Here is a 21,120-nt window from a genome sequence, read left to right on the forward strand (position 1 = left end):
AAACAAAGTTTGGTTTGGCCAGTCTGCAAACCTCCAATTTTGAAAGTTCATCTTTTGTTTAATCTATCCACTAATTGGAGGGCTTCTATCATTTAGACCATGGTGTACAATGAAATGAAAGTTAGGACACAACCCACAATCAAGTCCCTTGACAGCAAGGTCAGGGAAGGTAAACAAGATATATATATATATATATTTAAAAACTCAAGCCCGTCAAGTGGCGTTGCCTATTCACATTTATAAATCGAAGATTTTTTCTATCTGTCCCAATCAAGTCCCTTGACAGCAAGGTCAGGGAAGGTAAACAAGATATATATATATTAATTTAAAAACTCAAATCCGTCAAGTGGCGTTGCCTACTCGCATTTATAAATCGAAGATTTTTTCTATCTGCAAGTGGCGTTGCCTACTCGCATTTATAAATCGAAGATTTTTTCTATCCAGATAGAAAAAATCTTCGATTTATAAATGCGAGTAGGCAACGCCACTTGACGGACTTGAGTTTTTAAATTAATCACCTAAACTTTTAGGTCGGATAGCAAAAATTTAGCTACCGTCACCTACAAGTGGTATAGTGCAGCCATTCAAAATAATATATTGTACGTGGTTTAATATATTCATCCATGCTTAAAAAGCTGAGGTAGAAATTTGCTTCTCCACTTCTGACACTCTTATGGTTCTTTGTTTCCCATCCATCCATTATAATAAGCCTGGCAAAGTTTGTGGTTTTGGACCTCTACACATACACACACACACACACACCTTGCTTTTGAGTTTTGACCCTTTATATATATATATATATATTCTATAATTAAAAGGTCGGATTAAGCACGTGATGCAGACATCTCGAGTTCTCTAATCACGGAAATGAATGCAGATTCTCTCTGCTGCTGAGTTTTTAGGTGGTTGAACCAACTTTGTGTGAAAGAGTAGTCTGCCCTTGAATCTCTGTTCTTTTTTCTTTTTCTTTTTTGCTTTATATTTTTTTTCAGAAGTTAAAAACAAATTTTAAACCCTCCGGGCTAACCTAGTGTGAAAATACTTAGACTATGGCATGTTGTCTCATAAAATATCAGGTCTCATAGTCGATTCTTTTCAAGTGCAAACAATCCTTAAAGTCACATCCGTAGATATAGTCCGAACTTTACCCGATTCTTGTGAGGTATCTTGCATGATCCCGTGCATTAGTTTGATAAAGACCGAACACTCTGCTTATCGAAAAAAAAAACAAAATTGTATTGGTACGTGAAAATGTGCAAGAAAAGGGTCCATGGCCCGCAAAAGAAGTGTGGTAAAACCCAAAACATTTTTAAGGCCGAAACTAGATGGAAAGGGTTTGTTGCTCAACACAATAAAAGCCGACCAGCACAAGAAAATCTGCCTTTTACCGAGACAGACTACATGTCATATCATTATTATCACGAATTAAATATATTTTGTCACATAAATATCGTCACTATGTGTCAGCCAATAATGTCACGAACCAATTATATTTTCTCACACATATAATCCGTTTTCCTAACATTAAAGTTTTTTTTTCCCACAAAAGAACAATTATATTTATTATCACTACGAGGTGGACAATACCACGTTATTAATTTTCTATGGCATTAAAGTTAATAACGTTATTGGCTGACATTGAAGTTTTTGTCACAAAAGCACAGAAAATAAGTGGACGTTGAACTTCGAAGTGATAGTGAAGTTCTCTTTTGTCGTTTAAATTATTAAAAGATTCGAATGAAATGGCATGTGGTGAAAGTGAATTGTACCTATCACCTAACAAATAATATCCACATAAATTAATTATTCATTTATATGAATAATACACCCTGATTACACATTCCCTAAATTCAAACAAAAAATACAATACACCTAATTACATTTGACCATGAAAGAATAATAATAAATAGTTCAAAAGTCGGATGCATCTCACTGTTTTATGTGAGTGAGAATGACATCATCTCCTACCCACATATCATAGTTTAGTCCGATATGTCCGACTCTCGAACTCGGTATCACAACTCTCGGGAGAAAAGCTGTCAAAGAATGAGATGTGAATAGCATTTACTATGCTATTTTCTCACACATATAATCCGTTTTCCTAACATTAAAGTTTTTTTTTCCCACAAAAGAACAATTATATTTATTATCACTACGAGGTGGGCAATACCACGTTATCTATTTTCTATGGCATTAAAGTTAATAACATGTTATTGGCTGACATTGAAGTTTTCGTCACAAAAGCACAGAAAATAAGTGGACATCGAACTTCAAAGTGATAGTGAAGTTCTCTTTTGTCGTTTAAATTATTAAAAGATTCGAATGAAATGGCGTGTGGTGAAAGTGGATTGTACCTATCACCTAACAAATAATATCCACACAAATTAATTATTCATTTACATGAATAATACACCCTGATTACACATTCCCTAAATTCAAACAAAAAATACAATACACCCAATTACATTTGACCACGAAAGAATAATAATAAGTAGTTCAAAAGTCGGATGCATCTCACTGTTTTATGTGAGTGAGAATGACATCATCTCTTACCCACATATCATATTTTAGTCCGATGTGTCCGACTCTTGAACTCGGTATCACAACTCTCGGGAGAAAAGCTGTCAAAGAATGAGATGTGAATAGCATTTACTATGCTATTTTCTCACACATATAATCCGTTTTCCTAACATTAAAGTTTTTTTTTCCCACAAAAGAACAATTATATTTATTATCACTACGAGGTGGGCAATACCACGTTATCGATTTTCTATGGCATTAAAGTTAATAACGTTATTGGCTGACATTGAAGTTTTTGTCACAAAAGCACAGAAAATAAGTGGACGTCGAACTTCGAAATGATAGTGAAGTTCTCTTTTGTCGTTTAAATTATTAAAAGATTCGAATGAAATGGCATGCGGTGAAAGTGAATTGTACCTATCACCTAACAAATAATATCCACATAAATTAATTATTCATTTATATGAATAATACACCCTGATTACACATTCCCTAAATTCAAACAAAAAATACAATGCACCCAATTACATTTGACCATGAAAGAATAATAATAAGTAGTTCAAAAGTCGGATGCATCTCACTGTTTTATGTGAGTGAGAATGACATCATCTCCTACCCACATATCATATTTTAGTCCGATGTGTCCGACTCTCGGACTCGGTATCACAACTCTCGGGAGAAAAGCTGTCAAAGAATGAGATGTGAATAGCATTTACTTGCTCACTAAAGCGACTCAGTTCGATTAATGAGACCTCCCAATCGATGCAAAGAACAGAATAACATTCTAAACTACTAGTCTCTTTTGACATATAGCATCCCCTCATATTCAAAGAGAATCACCATATACAAAGTAAATAAGCAGTTAGAAACTTACAAACTCAAACCGACTCAGAAAACCTCAGAAAATTCAGGCAATCAAACACATAATTTCCAACACCACAGAGAAAAGGCCCTGCATCAAATTAGATTAAAGATGAAACATATAACCTACAATGAAGGGTCAAGGGTTAGGGTTCAATTTCTTGTATCATCTGGCCGGGAAAGAACCAAGACAGGAGGCCAATGCTTAAGGTTCGGATAGCAAAGAGATAAATGAATAGCAGATACACATGATACAATTAAATTCACATATCAAACTTGAATTCAGATGACCCCTTTCTCAACAAAAACAAATGAGCTCAGCAAGAAGATTTTTTAAAGAAAGACTTCATACACTAATGGAAGTGAAACCACCAGCGAGCGTACCTATATGCATAGTTCATACTACAATTGTCCTAGATATTGATAAATGTAGCACCATATTCCCATGTTGCAAGAACATTCGAGTAAAATATACGTCGGTCACAGAATTCATCTAGCACAACAGAAAAGGCACAACTCCAGTCAAGCTTACATGGGAAAAAACAAGTAGAACTGTCACTTGCACACCCATCAAGGGCCAGGTTAATGAAACAGCAATGTATTTCAGATCTCACCGAGATAAATCTGTTTATCGCTACTGCATGATCCGATAATGGGTTCACTGGGATGGAAGACACATTCATTGACAGATCCATTGTGGCCTGGTAGCCTATACAAAATGCGCCGAGAAGTCGTATCCCATATATACACCATCCTGTCTGAACTACCAGCCGTCACCTTGCTTCCATCAGGTGACCAGTTGCATTTCAACAAGTTCTGTTCAAAGTTGTGTTGGTGCCCTTCTAAAATCTTCACACAACGATTTTGGGGGGCGTATGGGCGCATGTCCCATATGCAAAGTTTGCTGTCCCTGGCATTGGTTAGAAGATACGAGCCATCTGGACTCAACTGCATACCAGTTATCATGTCTTGATGGCCTTGAAGAGTCATTGTAACCTCATTTCTACGCAGATCCCATACCTTAACTTCATTGTCTATTCCTCCCGTGTATATCTTATCTGATGCATCGGAGAAACTGACTGCTGTGATTTGATATTTGTCTGGAAAAGTCTGGATGGCTCCCCTTTGCCGCATATCCCAAAGTTTGGCAGTGCCGTCATCAGATCCACTGACAACAAGAGGTGGTCCCCTCCGGGATGGACAGCATGAATTAACAAAAGAGTTGTGCTCTGCCATCTTTTTTATCTGTTTACCTGTTTCAACATCCCATGCCCTCAGAGTCTTGTCAGGGCTGGCTGATATTATCTGTGACCCATCAGTAGTCCACTGAAGATCCAAAACTGCATTCTTGTGCCCCTTTAAAACCATAAAGTTCTTGCAATCACCATGCACGTCCCAAAGAAAAATTTCTTTGTCATGAGACCCAGATGCAATGACGTTTCCTGCTGGATTGAACTTCATTGTATATACGGAGCTTTGATGACCAGTTAGTAACATAATCGGTGACTCCAAACTCGATGTCCGTTGCTTTCCATTCGATGCTTGAGGACCACCATATGAAACGGTAGATATTTCCATTGGCCTTGGACCGACAACAGACAGAGCACTTTCAGTCTGCATCATGATTTCTGCTTGATGTTCAACAAAGGGGAAGACACTAATTTGTATCAGTTTTGTCCCTGAAATAAAACAAAGATACTCCACCAGATCAAACACACAGAATGAAAATCAGCACATATTAACATAACTAATGACTGAGTTGGGCCTGAGATAAACTCTTTTGACTCATGACCAACTATCTGACTTCTAATAGAGACGAACCAAATTATCCCCAAATCATATAAATAATGATTATCAAGCAAGGCAAGATCTGAAGTTCAATGGAAGAAGGGGATTAATAAGAAGGCAACTTTCTCATGCAGTCAGACCTGACATTCTGACTCCTAAGTTCTAAGAGGGGAAAAGAACCAAATTATTCCCAATGCCAATCCCAAACCATATAAAAAATTATTATCAAGTAAGACAAAATCTGAAGTCAAATGGAAGAAAGGGGATTCATAAAAAAGCAATGCAAGCTAGAAAGTTCCACACACTAAAAACTCAATTGAAAGGTAAGTCCATCAAAAAAACACCAATAATGCCACACAATCTGAACCATGCCACTAGTAAAGTCAAGCTTTACATAAATCTATGTGTCTAAATATGATCAAATTATCAAGTTGACCCATGGAAATCGATAACTTTTATAATCCATTACTCCATCCCAAATCCTCATGTAGAAATTGTCATATTGATCAAGGCATGCAAAAAAATAATAATAATAATGCGGATCAAGCATATTTTAAGAACTTGGAGCAACCCACCCCACCCTTCCATACCATAACGATGTGCAGAACATATTCTGCAGGTTCTTTAAGGCTTAGAATGGAGGTAATTAATGAATTATATCAAATGAAATGGGAGAGATATACAACTGTCATTATTGCTAAGGTATAAGATAAATAACCCAATCTAACATCAGATACAAGCTCTAATCATCATCATCCTTGCCTTAATCCCATATGAACGGAGTCAGCCATATGAATTCTCTATTTCCATTCTTTTCTATTGCACACCATCTCACCTATTATATTTAACTTTTAAAAATCATTTCTAATAGCTTCATCCCACAATAATTTGGATTGTCCTCTGTGTCTCTTCCCTTCTATGGCGACCAGTCTTCCTCTTCTTATCGGCGCATCTACATGTCCATGGTGTATGTGTTCATATCATCTAAGTCTACTCTCTCTCATTTTCTTAAAAATGAGTGTCACTCCTAATTTTTCTCTCGCACTTTAATTAGTGATCATATCTATTCTAGTTACTCCGATCATGCACCGTAACATTCTCATTTCCGCGATGTGAATGCATTATTCTTCTTTCTTTTTAAGTCCAACACTCTGCCCAGATAGAATAGTTGGTCTAATAATGTTCTATAGATTTTTTAAAAACCTACTTGGTAATCTTTTCTCGCATAAGATGTCACTAGCCTGTCTCCATTTTGTCCATCATTCCATCCTGCTTCAATTCGACTAGTTATACCACTATCTCCATATTATTTGTACCCTTTTTTGTTGGGGTTGGGGGAGGGATTATTCTTCTTTAGAGGACATTGTGGACTCTTTGGGTTCTTTGAGTTCATAGATTCTTTTTGTGTATATCTCAGGACGCGTTCCCCTTTTGAACGCTTTCTAATACATTTTACTTATCAAAAAAAAAAACATACCACTATCTCCATCTTCTTGTGTTATCGATCCCAAATATCAGAAATGGTTATTTTTAATAATCCTTTAGTTCTTAAGTGTGATTAGTGATCAATATATTATCAAAATTCGAATTTTTATTGAATTTACATTCCATATACTCTTTTAATCCTATTGACTCTAAGGCATTTCTCCACATTTCAAGTTTTATTGCTAAGTTTTATCTGGAAGTGTCCAATAAGACCATATCATCAGCAAACAACATGAGGTACAACCTCTAATAAGATAAATTATATCTTCACTAAAGAGCTTGCATACTTGGGACAGTGTTAAGACAAAGGGTAGGAGACTAAATGCACATTAAATGGAATTGGTGACGATGAATTCACCACATTATTGGAAGGAATATTTCTCAAATATAATGGTTAGCAAGCACTAATTGGAACTCAAGTTCTCTAGTTGAAATTTGAAAACACATACAATAGCATGGATACCAATTTAAGAACCAAATACATTTATTAGAGAGAGAGAGAGAGAGAGAAGAGGGGGGTGGGGAGAAAAAATTTGTACTTAAAAATATTTTTTTAACTTGCCCACCAGCTAGGATTGGAAACATGAACATTAAAATTTATACTCAGCCCCTACCAATAAAATCACCAGAAACTAAATACAGATTCAAACCAATAGATAGAAACGAGGAACACTTGCTAAAATAACACATACACGCTACCAGTGCAAATATTATTTATTTATTTTTTTGGATAAGTTCTACCAGCGCAATATTCAAATACATATAGAGCCAAAATCTAAACCACACTAAAATAATGGAATTAAAAGGAGAAAACAGTATAAATATGTTAAGGGGTCACAGTTAAAACTCATCTCAAATCACCACAATCAAAAAATGAGGATTTTTAAATGTTCACAAATTTCCCCCAAAAAATAAATATATATTAAAAAAAAAACAAATAGGAAATTAATTTTCAAAGAGTAGAGAAAAAAGAACAATATGATATCAAGAGGAAATGGTAACTCAATAGGAAATCCCAACTACAAAAAAAATAAAAAATAAAACAACAACAACAGAAATTCAAGCATGTGAATACATAAAACATAATCAGCAGATTTATCATTATCATTTTTATATAACAAGGTTGTCAGACACACTAACATATTTGTAAAAGTACCAGCTATTAAACCAAATCAGTCTTCCTCAGACAGAAAATTAAGTGAAGTAATTTCAATAACAATCCCACTAACACCATATTCGTACATCGTACCTGTATCGTATTATATACATATTCCATATTCATATCTGTATCCATATTTCACATAATGAGACTGACACAAGAACGTAAGACTATCAATAAAGTCACGTAAAAATAATTAGTTAATAATACTATGTCAGCAACATGACATGGTATCACTGCTGTATTAAATAATTCTCATCTAAAACTGATTCATAAATTCAATGTGAAGCTGAATGTTTAAAACTTTTTAATTATCTACCTATTTTAAAAGGAACAAAAAAAATATACTATCTACCTATTTTAAAAAATAAGAAAATTATCGTAAGACAATTTTAACGTAAACATGCATTTGTAGCGTAAGATGACCCTAATGTCACGCGGTCAAATTTTAGGGAAGTTTGCTCTGCATGGGGTTTACTTGTTGTGGAGATGATTTCTAAAATCTTCCACAGTTGTGTGGAGATTATGGAGTGTTAGAGAGAGTTGTAAAATTTTAGAATATTAAAGAGTATTTGTAATGCGTGGATAATATTTTAAAAGATTATAAATATTTTTTTAGAATTATAGATATTTATGGAAGAAAATTCTGAAGAATACATAGGATATCTATAAATTGGAAAGAATGACAGAAAATTAAGTGAAGTAACTTTCACTAACAATCCCACTAACACCATATTCCAAATTAATTACCAATTGCTGCCATACAATTCATAACAAGCACCGCATCAAATCATATCCTCTCTCATATACTAGCTGTAGAAAACTAAGGTTCTTAGCAAATCAGCTAGTGAATTAATCAAAAAAACCTGAAACGGAAAATTGAATGTATAAACTGAACGAGTAATATGAGAACTTCAAATTGCAACTACCCACACACCAGAATTGATAAAGCCACCACTACTTCAACTTGATTCGAAAAAATGCAGAACAGACATTATGATCACAATTACAAGAAATTTGATTTCAATACCTTCAAATTCAAAGCTAGCGAATTTGAAAGCTAGCGATTGAGAGAGAGAAGGTGCCTTTATTGAAAGCTTGTAAAAAACCCTAACGTTCTTCAGGAAAGCCCCAGCAGAAACAACGCGTTGATGTCTACTGCGCAGTATAAATAGTCTAATATGAGCCCTTGTATAACTGGCCTTGGGGCCTTGTGTGTAATGTATAAGTTAAAAAGCCCAAACCTATAAGGTTTTGGACCACTGTGCAATTGCAATACACACGTCCGCAGTGGCTAGGAACAATAATTTTTTAAAATTTTATAAGGAAAGATTTTTATATTTGTATTGTTGCTCCCTCTAAAATTTGACAGTGCTCACATATATATATATATATATATATATATATATAAACACCAAAAGTCCATTCACGGTAGGAATATAATTGTGACACAATTGTAAATATATATAATATATCTATCAATTTATACTTTCCCATAAAATATGATATTTTTTTCCACTTTCCCAAAATATTATACTCTTTACCACTTTCCAAAAAAAATAAAAAATTTCATCAAGATATTCAAACACACTTTTTGACTTTACCACAAACAAATGGATTATTTCCATCACATCTTCATCTTCATCTTCAACATTTTCCACAATCCAAACAAAGCAAGCTGAGCAACCATTTATCGGTAAACAGAGACTCAGTCAGTCGTACTGCAGTGCGGCAGGAAGGTAATCTGATTTTTTTTTTTATCATCTAAATTTATTATAATTTGATACTATTATAATTTTAATTAGAAAAATTATTAGTTATTACTATCGAAATTATTTTAGGGCTTATTGTTCTTTTAAATTTTAGTTTGTGTTTTTATTTTTTTTCACATATGTGATAAATTAGAACAATTAGGTAACTGTATTATTTTCTTTTTCATATCTTATTCTTGAAGAAATTTCTGGCTACTGCACGTTCACACTTGTATTACATTCACGATAATGAACAGTTGGATGTGCTCGTTGCACGGTGCAATGGGCACAAAGAAGTTTTTCTCTAATCATTAAATGTGGTTATAGGACCCAATTTTTCTCTAATCATTAAATGTGGTTATAGGACCCATCTGATAAATAATGTAATGGCTAAGAGACACGTGGTATTGTAGACTTTCTCAATCAAATAAGGTCAAGTATCCAAAATAGTTATTCTGTCAGGCACAAAAAAAACGGGAAAAAAAAAAAAAAAAAGAGTTCCAGAGTAATCCAATATGTCTTGCAATTAATAATAATATAGTGTCATTGATTAATTAAATCTATCCATATATACAAGAGTTCTGCTGTTAGTATAATGATGAGACTTACAAAGCACGACATACTCGTGATATTGATACTTTTCAAATAAGTATTCATAATTTTAAAATATAATTTTCATTTTGATCAATATTTTTTGAAAATTTTAGAACACATTTTAAAATGTTTTGAATATTAAAATGTAATTTTTCTAATAATAATAGCATAAGTAAAATTTCTAAGAATAATTTAAATTTTATTTTCAAAAGAAGAATTGAGATAAAATTAAGGTAAAATGTAAATTTTTTTTGTATATATAAAAATATAATTTATTATTTTTATATTGTCATATCTTATCGATCATACCCGTAATTTTTTTTTTGATTTGTTGTATTATCGTACATCGTACCCGTATTTTTTTTTTAAGATTTGTTGTATTATCGTACATCATACCTGTATCGTATTATATACATATTCCTTATTCATATCTGTAACCATATTTCATAGTATGAGACTGACATAAGAACGTAAGACTATCAATAAAATCACGCAAAAATAATTAGTTAATAATATCATTGCTGTATTAAAAAATTCTCATCTAAAACTGATTCATAAATTCAATGTGAAGCTAAATGTTTAAAAATTTTAATTATCTACCTATTTTAAAAAGAACAAAAAAAATATATTATCAACCTATTTTAAAAAAGAAGAAAATCATCGAAAGACAATTTTAATGTAAACATGCATTTGTAGCCGCCAGGGCCGACCCTGAGATTCCAAATATTTTGAGAGGCCCTAGGCAAACTTTCAAATGTGAGGCCCTTAAGTTTCACATGCGCAAAAAAAAATTATAGGCGTGTGGAGTTTTAACACGATGTTTTCAAATTCTATAGCCAATATAATTGTACGCATGTGCATTGTGCATAAAACAACAAACTAATAACTATAATCTTCATTTATTAAATCTTCATGTTCATTGACTAGCTTCCTATGATCTTCATTCATTAAATCTTCATGTTTATTGAGATTTTCTTCATTTGCTTTCGCATTCATATGTTCTTCATTCACCAAATCTTCAACTAAACTCTCTATTTGTGTATTGCTCCTAAAAAACCTAAGAATATCTCCCTTTTGAGATTGAATCAATTCTTCTTCTCTCTTATTATTTTTTTTTTTTTTCCCTTTTTTCATGCCCAGATTCAAATTTTCTTGTATACATAATGATATCTTTTGAAATCTAAATAACAGGAACCATAATCAACATAAAACTAGACTTCAAAAAATTAATAATAAAAATTTGCTTTGTTTAAAGAAAATATATATTACCTCAATATGCAATGATTTGATTCAAGTTTAAGGCAAATAACCTCACGATATCCTAAGAAGAGTGTCCTGCTAGCATGTGAAAGAAGATCACAATTAACATAAAACGGATGGAGAATCAAACAGAAACAATAATAACTAAGCATTGCCGATCATACAATAAATATAATTAAAAAAAAAAAAATCTAAAATCAAGCAGTTTGGTCGAATGATCTCCTGGCTGGAGTTTTCACTGGAATCTGGAGGAGAGGAGAGGAGAGGAGAGGAGAGAAGACAAAACAGAGTATCCAAAATACAGTCCAAAAGTGGAAATGAGGAACAGAAAACTGCAGCTTCTTTTTTATATTCATTGTTTATATAGCTGCTAAAATTTGATGATTACAGATGATAAAAATATGTGGAGATGAGGTGACTATAGTCACTATATATATAGAGGAGGCTGAACTTGAAGTGCTGAAGAAGTAGTGGGACTTTTAGGTTATATGTGGCATCCACTATCATATATAGTTTTGTCTTTCACTCTTTATATTAACTACAATTTGTGTGTGTTTTTTCTGGGAGCCAATTACCCCTTTCTTGATTTCAGGATGAGGAATCCACTGTAGTAGCAGTGATTGATTGATCATTGCTACAGAAAACCTGTGCAAACTAATAGAAAAAACCATTAACTTTTGTTTTGTTAAAGCCTGCTCTTGATTTCCATGTGTTTGTACATTCTGATGGCAAGTGCTTTGAAAGTATTATTAACTGAAATTCTAGCTGAGCCAACTTCAAATAACATCAATAATGGTGGTATGTATCTCCATATAAAAATAAAATATAAAAAACCCCTTAATTTGGCACTTTTAAGTATGAGCATAATTTAGATATCGAAAAACGGTTCAACCCACTAGAAGGGATCCTTAATTTTCGTAGGATTGAATGTGAAAATGCAAAAACTTATGAGGAAAAGGGGTATGGTTGCTGCTGTTGTGAGATTTGAGTGAAATTAGGGAGAGGGAAAAAAAAAGTGCCTGCCATATATTATGGACTCGATCGCCATGAAAGACACATGTAGAAACTAGAAAGGCACCACATTTATTAAAATACTAAGAGAACCATAATATATTCATTCAGCTTTTGATAGCCATCACACACAGTACACACACACACACACACACACACACACAAAAAAAAAACCTAGTTTGGAAGCTACTTTTCACTATTGGAACAAAGGTAAAGGCCCGAATCAAACGAACCAAAGTTAGAACAAATCAAATGATGAGATGAAAGAAAGAAAGAAAGAAACATATATAAAAGATCGATTCATGCAAAAGGAGAGAGAAGAAAGAAAGAGGATGAACATACCTTGTCACCTGAGGCGATAGCGGAGGCTGCGCCCTGCGGAGTGTCGAAGCAGATTGTGTTGTCTGAAACTTGCCCTAACTTTTTTTTTTTTTTTACATCCCCTATAGGCCTCAAATTTTGGGCCTCAAAATTTGAGGCCCAAGGCTACCAATTTTTTCCATCCTCTATGGTCCTCAGAGGCCCTCTAAAATTTGAGGCCCAAGGCGACCGTCTTGGTCCCCCTGGGCAAGGGCCGGGCCTGAAGATGACCGGTCAAATTTTAGGGAAGTTTGCTCTGCATGGGGTTTACTTGTCGGGTAGATGATTTCTAAAATCTTCCACGATTGTGTGGAGATTGTGGAGTGCTAGAGAGAGTTGTAAAATTTTAGAATATTAAAGAGTATTTGTAATGCGTGGATAATATTTTAAAAGATTATAAATATGTTTTTAAGAATTATAGATATTTATGGAAGAAAATTCTCAGGAATACATAGGATATCTATGTAACCATTAAGCTGTAGAAACTGCAACACGGGTAGATGTTGCCTCACAATGAAGCGATATGTACGTGTTTTTGATAAATAATATCTAATAATGCAAACATAATGCATTTTAAAGGAACAAAGAACTAGTCCTTCACATTTAAGGATAAAATTGTACCACCTTTGAGGTTCTAAATTTTTACAAAGACATGTCAATGTGACTTGAAAGTTGACCCGATAATGGATTCGGAATGAAAATAAGGTTCCTAGGGATAAACGGCATCCAAGAAAACTAGAGTGACTTTCCATGAAGTCACGGAGTTTAAAAGAAAACAAAATACGGAAGCGATATTTTAAAAACGGACAATTTTAGCCCTAGGGGCAAAACGGTAATTTTTAGAAAAATTATGGGTGCTACCGAGCACACCATTGGATAGACAACGAAAAATTAACGAAAATAGACTCAAGAATCACTTGATTCTGAGTTCGGACGGAAGAGAACAGCAAAAAATAAAAATGGGCATCCCGTTTAGAATCAGTGCTTTCACATTTAAGAATAAAATTATACCGAGGTTAGTTTTTTTATTATTATAATAAAAATAAAAATAAATAAATAAATAAAATTTGATGAAAATGTTGGAAATGATGGCATAAAAAGTGTATTATTTATTTCAATCCAAATATGATACACAAATAAATGATAAAAGAAGTCGAAGATATTTCATAATTAAAAACTCAATTGATAATACTACTATTTCCAAGATTGCACTATTAAATCTGAATAGAAAAAATGATCAAATTCAATATGATTATGATGTGCAAAAAACACTCACATGATAAAACATTACCAAGATGAATCAACTTATCTTAAGTACTGAGTTTTGAGTGAAAAACTAGACATACGATGAAACTAAATTTGGGAACGTGGTTGGAGAACCATACAAGATTAGACGAACTAACTTTAAATCATAATGGGAGGATTAAACAATTTCCAAGCAGATTAAGATTTTTCTTTTTCAAATAAAATACATATTTAATTTAATTTTTTGGTATTTGGCAAAGTTCTAGTGTGATGACCTTGTAGGCGGGTGTGCCATGGACGGGTGCAAGACATTAGCAGACTACGACACTAACGAGTTACGGGTGCACAATTCAACATTGTCTAGATAAGGGAAAGGTGAAGTACTTATATGTAGGTGTGTCACTCCAATTGGTATGAGGTTTTTTTGAAATAAAGTCCAAGAGCAAAACCATGCGGGCTCAAATCCAAAGCGGACAATATCATATCATGTGGTGGAGTGGATCGTTACAAATGATATCAGAGCCTGACCCAGCTGGAAGTGTGTCGACGGGAACATCGGACCTCCAAGGGGGGTGAATTGTGATGACCCTGTGGGCGGGCAGTGGGAGCTCAAGCTAAAAGCGAATAATATCATACATTGTAGTGGGTTGGTCGTTACATCTAGACTAAGATTGGGATCAAATCTATCTGGTGGGGCGTGTAAAATAACTTGTCGAAAATTAATGGATAATTTTTTTTATATATAAATATTTTACGACAACCAAATACCAAAAAAATAAAAAAGATTACATCAAAATAAACGGAGCCTAAATTCACATCCCCATGGCAAAAAAAATAAAACATTGTAAGCAAAGAAGAGGTGTGTAAGCTTAGTTTTAGCATATCACAAATAAAATTTAAAATCTGAAAGAGGTATTTTATTCATGTTCTTCTCCACATGGATTTATGGGAAAAGAGGTATTTTTATCTCTTTTGAGTCATTGAATTCAACGCTTTTTGCTTCATTAAAGGCCCGTTTGACATGCGCTTTGTTTTTGGCATTTTATTTTTGGCTAAAACAGAAACACTGTTTTTGTTATAGAAGTGTTTTGGAAAAAATTTGAAAACTCGTTTGGGAACGATGTTTTGCTGTGGAAATGTCGGAAACAAAAACATGCAAACACATGTTTGATAAGTCATGCGTTTCAAAACTTTTGAAAACAAAACATATTTGGTCAGTCCAATTGTTGCCAAAAAAAAAATAAAACAGAAACAAAAAAACATATTTGGTTATCATTATTTTTAATTTGTTTTTATAAATTTTAATTATATTTATAAATAGTTACATATTTTTAATACATATGGAGAAATTTGAACCCACAAACATATATATTTGTAATACACACACACACACACACATATATATATATATATTAATTTTTGCAATAACCTATTTATAAGTTGTTTGCAATAACTTACTTCAATTTTATTATCATTATACCTATATAGTTCAACATAACATTAAAAATAAAAACATCTCTAGTCACATTTTACTATACTACATGAGAGTCAATATTTGTAAAAAAAAAATTTGCAATAACCTATTTACAAGTTCTTTGCAATAACCTGCTTCAATTTTATTATTCTGTTACCTGTATAGTCCAACACAACATTAAAATAAAAATAAACCCAACTGAAAACATAATTGAAATAGAGTGTATACCATTTACAAGTCCTTAAATATTCAACCAACAAATTAAATAAGTTTAAGTTGCACATACAATGTTTGAAACAAAGTATTAACAATACATAATTGTCTCTAAAAATTGATAAGAAGTTCATAAAGTGGATGACAATGGCAACGACACATCATCTTCATAACAGCACATGTGGCCTTCAAGAGAGCATCAACACACTTCATATCTTCAATAATAACATTTAAGTTGAATTATATATCTGCAAAAATGATTTATAGTACATATATATATTACAAGCTCACAATAGCAACAAATATATTACATATAAAAGAAAAAATATATCATCACTTTCAGAAGGATTAAGAGTGTTGAAGAGAATTCCAAATTCGATCAGCAATAGTATTACACAACTGATCCATTTCTCGAAGCTGAGCCGAAGGCACATGCTCAACAATCTCATCATCTTCACCATCACTATGAGGAGGATCGTTACCATCAAATAAATCATCAGGCTGATGCTGATTTCTGATGAAATTATGTAATGTGCAACAAGCCATTACAATCAATACTTGTGTTGAAAACTTATAAGGAGGTATTACCCTCAAAATAGCGAATCTCATCTTCAACAACCCAAAGCATCGCTCAATTATATTTCTCAAAGATGAATGCCTATGATTGAACACTTCCTCTCGACCACGAGGTTGTCTAGTCTTACGGTATTCCTGAAAGTGGTAAGTATGACCTCGAAATAGGGCCAAATAACCAGGCTTATTGGCATATCCTGAGTCCACCAAAGAATACTTACTTGTCATGTTTAGAATACATAAAGATATATACAGTATGATAAACTAACCATATATTAAGTGAATTTGTAAGATAATATTACCTGTTAGTGGAGCTGGAAAGTTCATTACCTCATTCTCAATACACTCTTTTAGGATTCTCGAATCATTAGCGGAGCCTTCCCACCCAGCTAGCACATATGTAAACCTCATGTCAAAGTTACATACATCCATTACATTTTGTGTGGTATAACCCTTTCTACCACGAAATGGAAGTTATGTACTTGCTGGCAGAGTTGCAGGAATGTGGGTTCCATCTATAGCTCCCACGTAATTCTTGAAGTAAGGGTAAAACCTAGAAAACTCTCTAATCTTATTCGGAATCACAGAAAAATCAGGAGGGGCAATGATATGGGTGCCCAACTGATATACTGCATGCAACACAACATGGAAGTGTCTAGAAATGGTTTCAATGGAGTGTTGAAATCTCTCTGCTACAACACAATTCCTTTGATTATGAGATAAAGTGAGCAAAAAGATTACCACTTGTTCATGAGTAGTTAAAAATTTAGAATCCTTCAACCCTATACCTTTCAGGGTACTACGCAATGTTCTGAAAACTTCAGGGTACATCCTAAAATTTTCATAACATCTTTCTCTGTGGCCGTTTAAAATCTCCATAACATACGTTTCCCCTTGTAAAATGGAATCCCTACAATGCCTCTTTTGATAGAAATTCTGCTCTTCTAAAAGAGTAGCAAATATTAAAACACTCTCATTGTCCTTCTCATCATCATAAAATTGAATTATTCTTCTTATATGGTTCCACATATCTATTGCCCTATTTAAAGATTTAATAGAAACAAAACATTTAAGTTAATAAGCAAAACAATTAAATAATAAATAAAACATTTAAGTTAATAAGCAAAACAATTAAATAATAAACAAAACATTTAAGTAATAAACAAATTATTTAAGTTAATAAACAAAACATTTAACTTAATAAGAAAAACATTTAAATAATAACAGTACAGTCACCCGAGAAATAAAAGTATTTAGTTATTACAGTCATCCAAATGTGAAATAGTAATAAGTTAAACAAACAACAAAACACAATCATCCATAAAGAAAGACTCAAACATTCAATGCCCAACCAATTCTCATCTCCTCAGGTGCCAAAAGAAAAAATTTCTGCCACTTTTCAAAATCATATAACAACTTCGATACCTTAGCGAATTGGGCCATCTCAATTCCAGGTATTTTTTGTAAAAGAAGCATGCAAGCATCAAACATTTCATAATCTCTATTCTTTGTTAGAGGGATAGAGAACTTCATCATCTCCTTTCTCACATGAAGATACACGAGTAAAAGTAGAAGATGCTTTAATTGATTTCTTTATTGCAGCTTCCATTCTCTCAGTTCTCCTCGCAGAATTCTCATCCATGTTTGACAAGAGTGCATCCATACTGAGAGATAAACTATCTCTTTTGGCTTTCGCACCTTTACGTAAAGGTGGGGGACTGATGTGACAACCCTCTTCCTCATCATCGTCATCATTGGGAGTAGGCAAAATGATTGCGGGGGGTGCTGTAGTGGAGGGGTGGGCATGCATTCCTGTTGCATATGTGTCCCCAAATATAGTCGACATCTTATCAACATGATTATATCCATGTCTGCGAAACTTATTTGTACCCGTAATAACCTATAAATTTTGTTACAATATTAACCTCATAACAAAGAATATACGACATTTTATTATTCATTTAAGACTAATAATTAAATTACTAACCTTGCTCAACCTGCCCCATCTTTCTTCCTCAACTACAACCATGCCCGTCTCATGGTTATATCCCACGCCAGTCTCCGATAACAATTTATTAAACTCGACATAAATTTTCCTCAAGTGGTTAAACTTATTCCGAAGTTGGGTTTTGTTAAATTTTCTCTCTGTTTGAACCTTCATTTCTTTTACCATAGTAGTCCAACCATTTAGATTAAATGTGGTGTCAGTACGATTGCCAACCCTAACTTGTTCCTCCATAATATTACAGAATTTTTCAGTAAGTGAGTTATCCCATAACAATTTTCCATCTTTCGTAAATTCAGTCACCCCTTCTTCTTCAATTGTGAGATAATCACCACATTGTTCCACATTCTCAACATTCATATCCATTTAACAGATTTAATAACAATACTATAATTAATAACAACAAAAATAATATATATTACTTCAATAACTCATGCTATTACTTTAATAACTCAAAGTCCTATAAGTTCTCCATTATTTAATGAATGATTTCTTACTATTTTCTTAGAAGCCACACAAAATGTATAAAATAATTAAAGTCAAAACAAATAATTCTTTATATTAACAATGAGGAATTGAATCATTTTGAAAAGAGCAAACAATTGAGCTGAGAAAGTTAGCAACAACAAATCTAAGAAGGAGCAAGCAATCAAAATGAGAAAAAACAAAAAACTCAATCCCTCTTAATATGTCTTGTTGTTTCTCTGATGATTGCATCTTACTAATATACAAAGAATGAAGTATTACAATTTTAAGGCTAATTGATTTTCATTTATGCTATTGGTTGCCAAGAAGAGGAAGGAAAAAATAAATAGAATCTTAGATTTTCTTTTGTTTGGTTCAAGGGAAATGAAAAGACTTGGACTGAGGCAATAGGTCTAGACTGTCTAGTATCAAGTTCTTATAAGTTGTAACACACTTGTTGAATAGAATTTCTAGATTCAAAATTTGTTTTACATAATTTAAACAATTAAAAGTTGAAGATTCTGAATTTTATTTTCCCTGTTCAAGGGAAATAAAAAGACTTGGACTGAGACAACAGGTCTAGACTGTCTAGTATCAAATACTTGTAAGTTGTAACAAGCTTGTTGAATAGAATTTCCACATTCACATAAAATTAATTATAGAAAAAATTACTACTCAAGAAGCTTGAGAAAGTTGTAAAGCTTGAGAAAGTTTGAAAGAGTTGTAAAGCTTTAGAAAGCTGCTGCTCAAGAAGCAGAAATGGGCATCATAAGACTTCTTGAAGAAAGGCATTCTATCAAGGTAAGGACCACGTTGAAATCACACATAAATACATACACAAGATCTGTATTCACATGTCCATCAAATGAGCAGGTTGCAGTTATATTGAATATGTGGGCGCAAACACACACATATAGGAAACAAGTGCTTTGAGTCCCTGATTTATGGTTGAGAAACTCTGGATACCACCTGGTCTACTAGGTCTGTGGAATCTGTGCAGGATTTTCCTTTCTAATTAGGTATTCTTAGATCATTTTTTTTCACATTCTACAATCATTTCTAAACTGTTCAATTATATCATGCTTTCCTCATGCTAACTCATTCTAGAGGCCTGGTTTGTAATTTCTCCTTCTAATGTGCCTATTTTTTTTTTTTTTTTAATTCAACTTAGCTAAAATGCTCAAGTATATTCAAAACCATACCATATATAAATATATATTTTCCTTTTTGTCTCTAATTAGATATTCTTAGATCAATTTTTTTCACATTTTACAACCTCTTAAAGGCAAAATCCCTTTGTTTTAAGAAATTGATTTCTTCTTATTTTCATCAACAAACCAATATATATATATATACACACACACACACGAGCTTAAAATTTTATATTCCAACAAAATGATAACCCTTTAAATAATCTAATCCAATAATTGGATAATTTTATGTGCATACATAATAATACCCAATATGAACAAAATCCACTAACTATAGAAAAAAAATTAGAAAATCACAAACAGATCAATATAAAATTAATTATAGAAAAAATTACAAACATGTCAATATAGAAAAAATTACAAACAGATCAATATAAGCTTTCACAAACAGATCATATGATTAATTATAGAAAAAATTACAACTAATCCAATCTGATCAATATAAAATTTAATAAGCATTGACGTATCATTACCAAAGAGAATGCACAAGCGAATCACAAATTGACGTAGCTAACAAAAAATTCTAAAAATCAAATTGAACAATACCATATGTTCATGTATGTTAATTAGATATATAAAATAATAATAAAAAAAAACCTCAAATTGTTGATTACCGCAAAACAAAAAAAAAAAAAAAACTGAGATATTCAAACAAAGTCCAAACCTGTCGAGATCGTCGAAGATAGCAGCGAAGGAAAGCAGATCGTGGAAAGTATGGCCGAAAATAGCAGTCCTTCAACTTTTTCCTATTTCGTCGAAGATAGTAGCCAAGGAAAGCAGTTGTCGCCAAGAACGCCAGAGCAATTTTGTGAAAATGCGAACCCTAGAATTGTTACAACTTTTTCCTTTTATACCTCCTTCCAATTGTTGCCTCCGCTACAGTTAAATGAAGGTTTTGCTTTTTCCGCTACAAGACTTTTTACCACAAATAAAACTGAAGCAACAAAAAACACCAAAATGATGTTTCATAATTTAGGCCCAAATTTGAAAATGTTTTGCAACTGTTTCAAACATATTTTGGGCTTCAAATGGGCTACTATAGCAGGCGTAAAACAAAACAAAACATTTGCCAAACAGAGCCTAAGCTTTCCACACTCCTACATATTTTTTAAATTGAGAAATCATTTTTTTTGGACTTTCTTTTA

General features: G+C 32.9%; 3 protein-coding genes across 9 annotated transcripts; all 3 read right to left on the minus strand.

Moving 5' to 3' along the window:
- Positions 1 to 3,693: 3,693 nt before the first annotated feature.
- LOC132302431 (uncharacterized) lies at positions 3,694 to 12,859 on the minus strand. Of its 7 annotated transcripts, none has more exons than XM_059799341.1 (4): positions 12,772 to 12,841; positions 11,428 to 11,493; positions 8,844 to 8,968; positions 3,694 to 5,060 (listed from the first exon to the last, which is right to left on the minus strand). In XM_059799341.1, the coding sequence occupies exon 4, from the start codon at positions 5,002 to 5,004 to the stop codon at positions 3,985 to 3,987; it is 1,020 nt and encodes a 339-aa protein (XP_059655324.1). In that variant the 5' UTR covers positions 5,005 to 5,060; positions 8,844 to 8,968; positions 11,428 to 11,493; positions 12,772 to 12,841; the 3' UTR covers positions 3,694 to 3,984. The 7 variants fall into 7 exon arrangements, with proteins under 7 accessions (XP_059655324.1, XP_059655308.1, XP_059655315.1 ...); XM_059799325.1 differs by having other exon boundaries at positions 8,844 to 8,971; XM_059799332.1 differs by having other exon boundaries at positions 11,428 to 11,496; positions 12,772 to 12,839.
- A 3,210-nt stretch (positions 12,860 to 16,069) lies between these two features.
- LOC132275789 (uncharacterized) lies at positions 16,070 to 17,323 on the minus strand. Its single transcript, XM_059777027.1, has 4 exons — positions 17,083 to 17,323; positions 16,777 to 16,923; positions 16,597 to 16,683; positions 16,070 to 16,491 (listed from the first exon to the last, which is right to left on the minus strand). Exons 1-4 carry the CDS (start codon positions 17,321 to 17,323, stop codon positions 16,070 to 16,072), a joined length of 897 nt encoding a protein of 298 aa, XP_059633010.1.
- A 472-nt stretch (positions 17,324 to 17,795) lies between these two features.
- LOC132275805 (L10-interacting MYB domain-containing protein-like) lies at positions 17,796 to 18,665 on the minus strand. Its single transcript, XM_059777028.1, has 2 exons — positions 18,282 to 18,665; positions 17,796 to 18,194 (listed from the first exon to the last, which is right to left on the minus strand). The coding sequence occupies exons 1-2, from the start codon at positions 18,663 to 18,665 to the stop codon at positions 17,796 to 17,798; spliced, it is 783 nt and encodes a 260-aa protein (XP_059633011.1).
- Positions 18,666 to 21,120: the final 2,455 nt, after the last annotated feature.

The sequence above is a fragment of the Cornus florida genome, unplaced genomic scaffold, assembly GCF_030987335.1.
Source record: "Cornus florida cultivar Cherokee Brave unplaced genomic scaffold, ASM3098733v1 CherokeeBrave_3.0.0_Hap2_Chr01, whole genome shotgun sequence".
Taxonomy (NCBI): Eukaryota; Viridiplantae; Streptophyta; class Magnoliopsida; order Cornales; family Cornaceae; genus Cornus; species Cornus florida.